Source organism: Teleopsis dalmanni, chromosome 2 (assembly GCF_002237135.1).
Source record: "Teleopsis dalmanni isolate 2A chromosome 2, ASM223713v2, whole genome shotgun sequence".
Lineage (NCBI taxonomy): Eukaryota > Metazoa > Arthropoda > Insecta > Diptera > Diopsidae > Teleopsis > Teleopsis dalmanni.
Genome location: NC_051847.1, coordinates 120,064,497 through 120,076,051, shown reverse-complemented (window position 1 = coordinate 120,076,051; position 11,555 = coordinate 120,064,497). Strand labels below are relative to the sequence as shown.

The 11,555-nt window shown below is 29.8% G+C and overlaps 2 protein-coding genes across 3 annotated transcripts; both read right to left on the bottom strand.

Annotated features, from left to right (window-relative positions):
• Positions 1 to 3,330: 3,330 nt before the first annotated feature.
• LOC119683365 (pachytene checkpoint protein 2 homolog) lies at positions 3,331 to 4,998 on the bottom strand. 2 transcript variants are annotated; one of them, XM_038097024.1, is made up of 4 exons: positions 4,791 to 4,998; positions 4,579 to 4,741; positions 4,323 to 4,523; positions 3,331 to 4,266 (listed from the first exon to the last, which is right to left on the bottom strand). In XM_038097024.1, the coding sequence occupies exons 1-4, from the start codon at positions 4,850 to 4,852 to the stop codon at positions 3,451 to 3,453; spliced, it is 1,242 nt and encodes a 413-aa protein (XP_037952952.1). In that variant the 5' UTR covers positions 4,853 to 4,998; the 3' UTR covers positions 3,331 to 3,450. The 2 variants fall into 2 exon arrangements, with proteins under 2 accessions (XP_037952952.1, XP_037952953.1); XM_038097025.1 differs by having other exon boundaries at positions 4,814 to 4,998.
• Positions 4,999 to 6,321: 1,323 nt separating this feature from the next.
• LOC119683366 (28S ribosomal protein S18a, mitochondrial-like) lies at positions 6,322 to 7,097 on the bottom strand. The gene is made up of 3 exons (XM_038097026.1): positions 6,923 to 7,097; positions 6,640 to 6,843; positions 6,322 to 6,581 (listed from the first exon to the last, which is right to left on the bottom strand). The coding sequence occupies exons 1-3, from the start codon at positions 7,014 to 7,016 to the stop codon at positions 6,415 to 6,417; spliced, it is 465 nt and encodes a 154-aa protein (XP_037952954.1). The 5' UTR covers positions 7,017 to 7,097; the 3' UTR covers positions 6,322 to 6,414.
• Positions 7,098 to 11,555: the final 4,458 nt, after the last annotated feature.

Genomic DNA, 11,555 nt, shown 5'->3' with positions numbered 1-11,555 from the left:
AACTGTCTGTGAGCTTATCAAAAAGCTAATTTTACGACACATACCAAATAACGAACGGCACAAATAACACATGAGTAGCTTTTTAAGAAGATTGGCATAAAAAGTGAAACCATGTAATGACGCCTTCCATTTACACCACAGCGAAAACCTGTCGTAAACCACATAAATCCGTTGTTGGCTTGCTAGTTGGCTAGTTTGCTGGATGATTCACATTACACAGGTAAAGAATAAAATAGACAAACAATTTTCTACGAATTATATGGGTTCTGTACATTCATGAGCACATAAGTGTGTGCTCCCCGCAAGCACATGCCCATATATATTTCAAGTAAATAAATTACGTATACGCCACTGTGTTCCTATTTACCAACAAAACAGATAAAAATGCAAGGAAAGTGTTGGAAAAATTATAACGAAATCGGAAGCAGCGAAGCAAATGTGACTTGAGAAGCCAAAAGCCTAGCCAAACACAGCCAATAAAACTGATTTACAATAACAACAAGCAGCAAGCAACAAACAACAAACAACAAACAGCTTCAACACATCGGACAATATAAATTCCTATTCCTATTTTATGATTTGCAGTTAGAGAAGTTACAAAGACCGCAAAACTCCTTAGGGAATTTACTCCAACAAAAGCAACAAGAGCAACAACAATAAACAAAGCACATCAAATTGCAGTCACAAGTACACAGGACTTGTTCATTTCTTGTTCGGATTGCTTGCTTATCTGTAAATTCCTTTGATATTGTGTGGGTGTCAGTCTTCCTTGTGTACTGTTGCTGGTTCATCACAGTGACAACGACTTTAGTGTGCATCAGTTAAACTTTTGTTTTTGTTAGAAATCTTTGAGCAGGACGTGATGCGCTAACTAGCCACATCTGCACGTCAGATTCTAACTGGAAATTGAATTTCCTCAATTACAGATTACAACGTTTACTTATCCTCAATCATCGTTTTTTTATGGTTTCTGTCACAACACCCAAGTGTGTGCAGAATACAAGTAACCATGCTTTCATTTTTGCACAGATTTTGAACAAATAGCTAGAAACTTTAAACAAAACCCAAAAAAAATTAGGATTTAAGAAAAACCAGAAAACACAATTTGAAACCAATAGAATATATTAGCTTGTCCACTTCCAGAGAGAACGAAATGGAAAATAATTTTCTTTCGAAATTTTGGTACATAAAACAAAACTAAATATCCAACCTCACGTCATCTTCTCAACCACATCTACTAAACTATTTGATAAAGAGATAGACTTACATTATATTTCATCAGTTTTAATTTGGTGTACAGACCTATATTCACTAATTAAGACTGGAGCCCCGTTACCAACATAGTTAATTGACAAATTAAAGAGATTTTCATGAAATTCATTAATATGCTACTGAAGAAGACCTTCATTCATCAGGTACTGTGAATGATTATAATGTGAGAATGCTGCGACTATATAAAGTAATTAAGTCTTATCTTATATTAGTATAAGATATATCTTATCTTATACCTTATCTTATACCACTTCTAATCGAGAGTTTTTAAACTCACCCAATAGCCGCTTTAATCACATTTTACTCCAGACATGCTCAAATACAAGTACCTATGTAATCCATTCATAGAAATAATAATATGGAAAGTGAAATATTCTTATTAATCATCCGTTAAGTTACTTTATTAAAGCATACTATTAAGGTATACAAAAGGACTGCAGTAGTCAACATACAGGCAACGCCAAAAGGCAGGATTCCCTCATTCAAGTGAAGTTGAACCAATATACAACCTTGACTATGTTCTTAATTTGCAAAATCACAGCTCTATCAGGTTGATAAGAAAATAGAATATTTTTAATCTTCTATTAGCGAAAGATGCACATTGACAATGAAGCCAAAACACGGATCTCTCCTCCTCTTCAGAGCCGCTAACTAATACGTTTCATGTCCAATTTGATTCAAGTTTATCTAGAAATCAGACAGGAATTTTTATCTACCAAAGTTTTATACTCCTTTTAAAGTTTTATACAACTAATAATTATTACATATACGCAAGACCGTGCATATGTAAAAGAACCTTAACTGCTACAGCGGTATATCAGCTTCCTTCCCCTTATTTTCACTTCTATAGCATCGTTCCTCCTCGTTTCATTTCCTGATATGCTCATATTTCCAGCTGGTATTAGCAAAAGACCTCACTAGAAACATTTTTCTTTTAAAAATAATTAGTTGTATATAAATATACAACGGTATTAGTAGATGTGGGTATTCACGTAGCAGTTTTTCGTGGTTTTCCAAAACGCAGGCAGTGTGCGAGTTCGAGTAAATTGAGGTAAAGTAAATTGAAATTGCCTAAGGATTTTTGCACTGCACTTACGTAAATATTTAATTTATTTATTTATTGTACTTATTTATTATTTCCGGTTAAATGTTTTCAAGTTTATTTATTCATTTATTAAACATCTTATAAAATGTTCACAATGGTAATACCTAAATTAACTAATTTTTATCTAATTTATCCTACTCGAAATTCTGGTAAATACCAACATTCGCTGCCATACCGACATAATTTACTATTTCCCTCAATTAAGTCGAACTCGCACACGGCCTTAATGGGTTTTAAGTCTATTTTTTATGACTTTTAATGTTCAATTCACATGAGCTTAACTTACTCATTTTACACCATTAACCACAAAAAATCGAGATATATGAACTTAAAATAATGAGCAGCTAAAGCGCTGCTTTAATATCTTATATTCTCCGCATACAATCCATTACACTTTATTTGCATAAAGTCCCAAACACAGTTGCTTCTAATCGAATCAGTTTGGAAATGTAAATTTTTGTACAAATAACAACTTTCGTTACTCCTTTTTATTTTGTTCACTTCACTCCAAAGCAAATCTTTTTCCAATCACTATTCAATACTATTTAAGTAGAAGTATGTGTGGACAGCTGTTGAACATGCCTTGTCCACTAGTGCTAACGGTTTTAGTATCAGCACAAACAACAACAACTCCAACAATAGCTGTTAGCAACTAAAGCGATGATTGCAATTGCAAAATTACTTTAACAGAAACTTTTTGCTGAGATCCAGAGTGGATACTTGCAAGGGAGAAAACAGCACAAAAGTGTGCATCAGAGCAAATAACAAGATTTGGCGCTTGGTTTTCGATACCAATGCATCAATCCTTTTTTTGTATTTTTTATTTAAGTTTGTAATAAGGACACCTAAAAGAAATAAAGGAAAACTTTCGGTTTATTGATTGAAGCAGAAAATTTGATCATAGCTTGGAAAATAAAGTTGAATGTGTAATTAAAAAAAAATGTTTACTGTGCCACGAAAATTCTTCATTGAAGTATTTATTTTTGTTAGTTTAACATCAGTTCTTAATAAAAATTCCTTTTATGAGGAGCAGTCAAATGGTAATATGAAAAAATTGTAACCTTTAATAGCACTTATCTATCAATGGCTTTATTATCATTGTGCTGTTTTACTAATGCTTCCTTAACGGCGTTTAGATATTTAGTTACACTTAGTTTTTGTGAAAATCCGTTTGGATTCTCTGCTAAGTGCAAAGCATGTGCTAAAAGTGGTATTTTACGTATACTTCGTCCACTTAAGCCGCTGCTCTGCTCTACTATTTCCTCAATTTGCTGTTTATAGCCAGGAAACAATTCTACTTCTTCCAATATTTCTACTCGCATCAACTCTAGAAGTACTGTTTCATAGATTTTCCTGATGGCTTTTTTGGTGGGCAAACCAATATATTGCTTTACATCAGCACGATCAATAAACGCGTCATCAATTGTCTTTGCAAGATTGGATGTAGCTAGTATTAACACATTGGGATATTCCTTTATACTATCTAATTGTGTAAGCAAAGCATTTACTACACGCATTGCATCTTTAGGTTCCTGTGATGACATCGAATCACGAGCAAAAGCTAGCGATTCAACTTCGTCGATTAACACACAGACTAGATTATCTTTATTCACAACGATTTCACGTATCTTGGAAAACAAACTCATTACCAATTTACCACTTTCGGAAAACCACTTAGAAAATAAACTATGACTGTTAATTTCTATTAAATGGGTGTGACGATATTTCTTTACACTTCTTATAGCAATTTTTTGTGCTAATGCTTTGCAAAGGCTAGTCTTGCCAGTGCCTGGTGGGCCGTGTAACAATATGAGACGATTGCAGGCTATCACATTTGGATTAACATTATGTTCCGAAAATAATAAAGCAGAAAATGCAAAATTCAATAACTGAAATTAAATGAAGTTAATACGCGTAAGACCGAGCTATTTATATAATCACCTACTTTTTCTTTTAGTCCCTGCTCATAAATTAATGTTTCCCACAAACCAACAAAGGCTGTTGATGGCAATATCCAGTGATGAAAAGTTGGCACAGCGTCCATATCACCTTGACCATCTATCTCAAATAACTCAGTTTCCATAGGCCGATTAATGGCCGAATAGAAATGAAAAATAAGATTTTGATCGATATTATCTATTATCAACTGTTAAGTGAAAAAATAATAATTAATAATGTTGACTAACGACAAATTAACTCACTTCGTCTTCTTCAGTATCACAATCAATATAAACAGATTTAACTAAATTCAATTTATTATTTTCTAACAAATTTGATGGAAAACATTTGTTTGGAGCAGGCTTTTCAGTTTTAATCATATCCGTCAGCAAAGTCTTTAACGTGGACTCCTCGGAAGCTGTTGTCCTACAAAGGATTTCATAGATTAATAATAACAAAATAAACGTAAACTTACCTATCACATCGCACGAACTGTACCTCCACATGCACAACATATCTTTCAGTACCATTATTCATTTTTAAAGAAATAATTTAGAAAAAATTTACAATAAAATATAGTAAAACTGCGTTTGCTTTAAAAAGTTGAAGTAAGCGCCAATATGAGAGATAATTTATAGCTTCGCAGGGTTGTATTTTGTGGTAATATAAAAAAATGTTTAGAAAAAGTATTAATTTTGGGACTGTAGTAATATCTCATGGTTTAATTTTTTTTTCGAAAAACAGTTTTAGTTTTGTGCTAACGCATATCAGATGTATTAAAAATATTTAAAAAATTCGATAATTACAGGTCTAGTGAAAACAAACTGTAATTTGATTTTATAAGCATTTTTGAACAATATGCAAGCAAGCACTTCTTTGCAAGAAGACAATATATCTCATAATTTAAAAAAATATTAGATTGTTTTCTGATGCTTCAATGTTCAATTTTTATCATCAAACAATTATCAAATAAAAACAAATACAAGTAGAGTATTTAATGCTTTAATTAAATTAAATTTATTGCAGTACGTTCCACGAATAATTATATTATTTTTTATAATAACAAAGCCATTCATATTATCGATGGAAATAAAAAACAACACATTTTGGAGACAAACATCGCACTCAAACTCTAGTTTAATATTACTGATTGAAGAGTGTATTAGATTAAGCGACACTAACTTTGAATTTCTGGTAAAACTGACAGCTCCTTCATAATGCACCACAATTCATCGCATAATCGGATAAACGACAACATATGAACTTTTTGGTTTTTTTTTATTAATAGAGAGAAACTTCAAAAATATCTGTATTCAACTTTAACCTACTGAAGCCGCAGCTCGAAAGTGTGTTCATATCAAATGAAGTAGATACTATTAGCCAAAAGTAAATTTGAGTTAACACATTAGCCACATTTCAAATAATAATTATACAATCAGTTATTACAAAAATATATATAAATTGAAGATAACAAATTTTTATAGAACGATTTGCCATTACCTATAGGTAAAATAATAATACATTTCTTATTTAAAAAAAAAGTTCGTGTTATTGTTTGTTGCCGCCTTTGTATCGCTTGTAACTGGCTAGCGATTCTAGTAGATCCCAGGACCACGGGACCCAAAAATAATTACCCTATAATATACGGCATATTGTAGAAGTTTTTGAAGCATTTCGCGTAATTCAGAAAAAATATTAATAGGCACCACACACAGGTCAAGTTGCAACTCATTCTCTTGATATACTTTTCTCACAAGCAAAGTACACAACACGCCTATAAAAAATATAACAATAAAAGTATATCAATAAAAACTAATTGTTAAAATCAAAGCATTCTTGCAGCTTTAAGTTATGGAAGCGCAACATTAATAATATTATAAATGCCCCCCTGCCCCCCCACATTCTGTTAATACATTCGAAATTAGGGAAAAGATTCACAGCATACACAAGAATATAAGGTGAAACACAATCATTTGTAGAAATAAAAAAACGCAGTGCATTGCTAAACCACACATTTTACACTCATTTACATTTACAAACAATAGATTTTATTAGTTAATTCTTAATTTTAAGCATCTGAAGTACCCAATAAGGAAGTTTTAGTATTTAATTGTTGACTCTAAGAAATAAGTATTAAATTTCTTATGTGCGAAACGTCTTTTCGGATCTTTTTTACTATTAGCTGGCGTTAAGTTTGACATAAGACCTGCTTTTTGAGCCATTGTAACCATCATGGCAATTCGCTTTTGTTGGCGCCGACATAAACCTTTTAGTAAAAGAAGACATTTAACAGATCGAATAAAATTTAAAAATTGTATATCTACCTGTGATGCGCTGGGGTAGCATACAACCATCTGATCTTACATATTGCGATAGTATAAGGACATCAGTATGTTTAATTTCTAAGCCCAATGTACATTCCGGACAAAATTTACTCTGACAAACCTCTTTCAATAGTTTCTGAGCGCGCGGCGATGGTAAATTCACACCTTCTACTACCAATGCATTATTTTCAGTTCGTTCGTTTACTAAAACGTAAATATATTAATTAGCAAATTAAAATAATAAAAGAAATGTTGAAAGGTTATGAAACGAATGAGCACTCACTTTCTTTAACTAAGTACGGTACTGTTGTATTAAAATTTCTACTCGTTATTATGCCTTTAGGAAAAAGACGAACAGTCCTTATAATTACTGACATTACTTTTATTTATATAACTAAAGTTTATGTCAAGAAATTTAAAAAATATTAAACACAAATTCCTCTTGCAACAAAAACCGCAACAGCTGATTTCCTATTTTCAATTTAAGTGAGAATTCACAATAGATTTACTCAAATCAGAGAATAACTTTATTGCTATGTGACTCGTCACTACGTAACTTATTTATAGCGTTATTTTCATATACCAATATGATGATAATTATTTATTAAGAGGAGTGGAACTACTGAAATTTATTTTGTAATTACATTTACATTGCTTTGAAAAAAATTTAATATACTAAAATCGCTATTATTCTGTAAATCGGTTACATTTTGTTTGCAATAAAGAACGTAACTAATGCAAACAATTAATTTATATCTTTAATCATATTAGTATATTTTTATATATAAATGAAGTATACCATTTATACTTTGTACTAATAGTATGTTCCCATTGCCTTCATTAAACCAGCTCATTTAATTAAGCTCACTAATGAAGTTAATTTACCGTATAAATTTCCCATAAGGGAAATTACCTCACATATGTCGAATGTAATATGGCGTTTACACTGGCAGATAAAGGCCATTTGAAAGTGTTTACAGTCGTTGTATTTAATTTGTTCTCATTTTAAACAGCTGATTTTTCAACTTGTTTGCTGAAAATGAACGTCATTCATACAGAATGTGATGAAATTGATCGCATCCGCGCTTGATATTTTGTATGCAAGAATGAGCCATTCACTTCTCATTTTTAATTTTTGACTAAAATGAGCCATTACCGGTCAGTGTAAATACCGTATAAGACTGCAAAACATTTTTTTCAAATGAGAAATTATCAATTTTTCACATATTTATCACATGAAAATATATATAAATAAACAAAAAACTAGAGGTAAGAATTTTTTAACAATTTTTGTTGTTGTTTTGTTTTTGTTGATATCATTATACAATATCATATATTACTTAACAAATATGAAAGAAACACATATACAAAATAGTATTGTCACAATTCGTTTGGGTATATTTCGTTATTCGGTTTCTACTGCTTCTATAAAAAAATATACAAGAATAAAGAAAAAATTTTTATACATATTTTTTGTTGCTAAGTACGAAATTCTTTATGAAATAAGATAAAATTAGCTTAATTTAAAAATAGTTCACATTTTCTATTTCAGTTTGTATTTTAATTTTGATAGAATCATTTGAATTTACAACTCAAGAGTTGGCACAGTATGGCACGGACTCATAACCATGTGCGGCAAAAATAATCCACGACAAAAAAAATTTTCAAGCATCAGAGGAAAGTTGGATTGTAGTATGTTAGGTGGATATAATAAGTTATACCATTATACACATATATATAATTGTCCCATAAATGTCATTGTAGATGCGCATACATGTGTAATGTAATTATCTTTTGAACCCGTATATAGTTATTGTGAATTTTTTAAAATTCTCTACAAAAAATACCCAAGCAGAACTAAAATATTTTCTTCTTTTTTTCGCTGTTTGTCTTGTTTCAACTAATGTATGCTTCCACTTTCAGAAAAAGTCTACACATTTTTATTTGTTTTTGTTTTGACTGTATTTATTACATATTTGGAATCGCTCCAATTTATTATTTTATTTCAACTGTAAACTCAAATTATATGTTTACTTAAATGTATTTCTAAATTAATCTTCTAGTTTGCTTGTTAATATATCGTAATACTTTTGCAATACAAATTTTAGAAGTATCAAACAAATTTTTTTTCCCTAAACATGGAAATTATTTAATCTGGCGTTTACACTGGCCGAAAATGGCTCATTTGAAAATGAGTTTACATTTGTTGTAATTCATTTGTTCCCATTTGATTTTTTAACTTGCCTGTTTATTTTAATTTTTAGCATAAAATGTTGCATGAAGGTTAAATATACCTTCAAACCTTGCAACACTGAAACTGAAAACATATTTTTTACTTCAATTAATTAACTTTTGAGCAGCAGAAATTCTAAAAAATGGTGCATCGTTTTCAAGGAAATGCAACCACCAAACATTTGTTTACCTTTTTTTGTAAATATGTTAAAAATAGCTTTATCAAACTGTCAAAATACCATAAAAAGCTTTTATTTAGGGTATGTTTAATGCATTCCTTTACATGTGGAACATATTTGGAACACATTCGACCCTCCTTGGAACGCATTCATACAGAATGTGAACCAATGGATATCATTCGTGCTTGAAATTTTGTATTCGAATATGACCCATTTACTTCTCATTTTCGAATTTTGACTGAAATGAGCCATTTGAGGCCAGTGTAAATGCCGCATAATAAACTTATCATATAATAAGGTTTAAGACGTACCATTTTATAAAAAATATTCTTTCTAAATACATAATGTTACATATAAAATATATTCAAAACAGCAGATATGTTACATTCTTTCTTTCGTTAAACGCAGAGTCCATTGTTTGAAGAATATGTATTAACATTTTCCGATATAACTTGACTAAAAATGATTTATGTTACGTTTGCACTTTAATAACCGCAGACCTGAGCAGATATTAAAATATTGCTCTAATCTAGTTTTTAGATTGTAAATTAACAACAAAGAAATAAAATTTCCTTTCGGTCAAAATTTTTTTAACGATAGTGTCTTTCTCTGCAAAACTGCAAATAGCTTTAAATAAACTAATTAATTGTTGAATATCTTTCTACGATATATTATCTAATATTCATTGACTTTTTTTAAACAACAAATAAGTTAAATAAAAGTATATTTCAAATTTGTATAACAGTTATTGTGAATGTTTCAAAATTCTCTACAAAATTAATAACCAAGCAGTACATATTTCGAATTTTGTTTCGCCGTTTGTCCTGTTTCAACTTACGTCTAATTCCGTTTACAGAAGCAATCTACACTTAAATTTCTCTGTAATTTATCATTATCCGTTTTATTTTTGACAAGTTGTGTGCATTTCTTCCAAGCAGGAGGTGAAGAGGTTATATTTTATATTTCGGGTCGTGCTAAATTTTTTTTTGTTTAAACTGTAAGTATTAATATTAATTTTTTCAAATTTATACCTATATATTTTTAATTTAATGCATTAATATTATAATAATCTTATGTGTGATGGAAAAATGTGAACTAATTTGTGAAATAGCAAAGTTCAGATAAAATGTGCGTTTGCACGCTTTTACGCATAATTTGTAGATCCCTTTAAACATAATTAAATGAATATAAGAATTTAAATTAATAAGACTTAGGGGAACAATTTACATTTTGTTAAATATAACAAATTTTGTTGTATAATTAAGTCGCCACATTTTCAACAACGTGACTCATAGTCATATAATTTCTCTTTGTATTGTTCAATAACCAAACAAAGACTACTTTTTTGAAACTTTAAAACTAAAGTTTTATTTATTTAAAAAGGTAACTTATATGTGAATATAAGTCGTAATTGAAAATGAAAGAATTGTGATTTTATTCTATAAAAAAATGGTAGGTTTTCTATATGCGTTTCTGAATTCCAGTATCAAAAGATTACATACCTACAAAACCACTTCAAAGTACAGTTAAATATTTGCCCTCAAAACATTTTTTTTTTCGCATTTGAAACGTTATTGATAACGAAAATTTCAACAAATTTATACATATTAAATTTTATGTGCCGTTAACATAATTTCATCATGATCATAATTTTCATGCACCCTATAAAAATAGCTAGTATTATGAACATTTAATACTTTAAAATTGATATGACACAAGAGGTATAATTGACATAAAATATTCATTGTGAAATATTTTTTTTTTATATAAACTGAGAAACTATTTACATATTACACACACATTTTGTTTTGATATTATTATCTCTCAGCGAATTGAGGTCAATGTGTAGTTAAGAAAAGATTCCATTAATCTGTAGTATAATAAAAGTATACTACAGTCACTAGGAATTTTTGTCAATCTTTGTGTTGTAACCATGTCCGTTAGTGGGATCTATAAATTATATAATAGCTGTAGTAGAGAGTAGATATAACTTAAGGTATAGGTGGTATTATTGAATATAGTCCATATTCAAATGAAGAAATCTGGGCACAAATTAATAGGACTGAAATTAGTTTGTTTGGATATGAAAATAAATGAACATCATTAAAAATAAAACTGTAGTTTTGGCACACATTGGAGATAGATAGGCATATTTATGCATAACAAGTAACTATTTAGCATTTCATATAGACTTTAATTGGTTCTAAACTATTTAAACAAATTTAGTTTAATTCCGTTTAGGACACTATTAAATTAAAAGGATCTTGGATTATATAACAGCATAAAATTTATACCAAATAAGTGCCATAAATAGATTAAAATTTTCTTTTCCTTAAAACAAAAAATAAGTGTCCAAAACCATTTTGAGTTGCAGTTGACACAGTCTTATTTCTAAATATTTCAAAAGAATTACCCTATCTTTACAAAACTGGTAACTAAGTCTTGTCCTAATTTTTCGAATTTTTTTTTTTTAAATAGATACACAAATAGCGTAAATAAAATCTA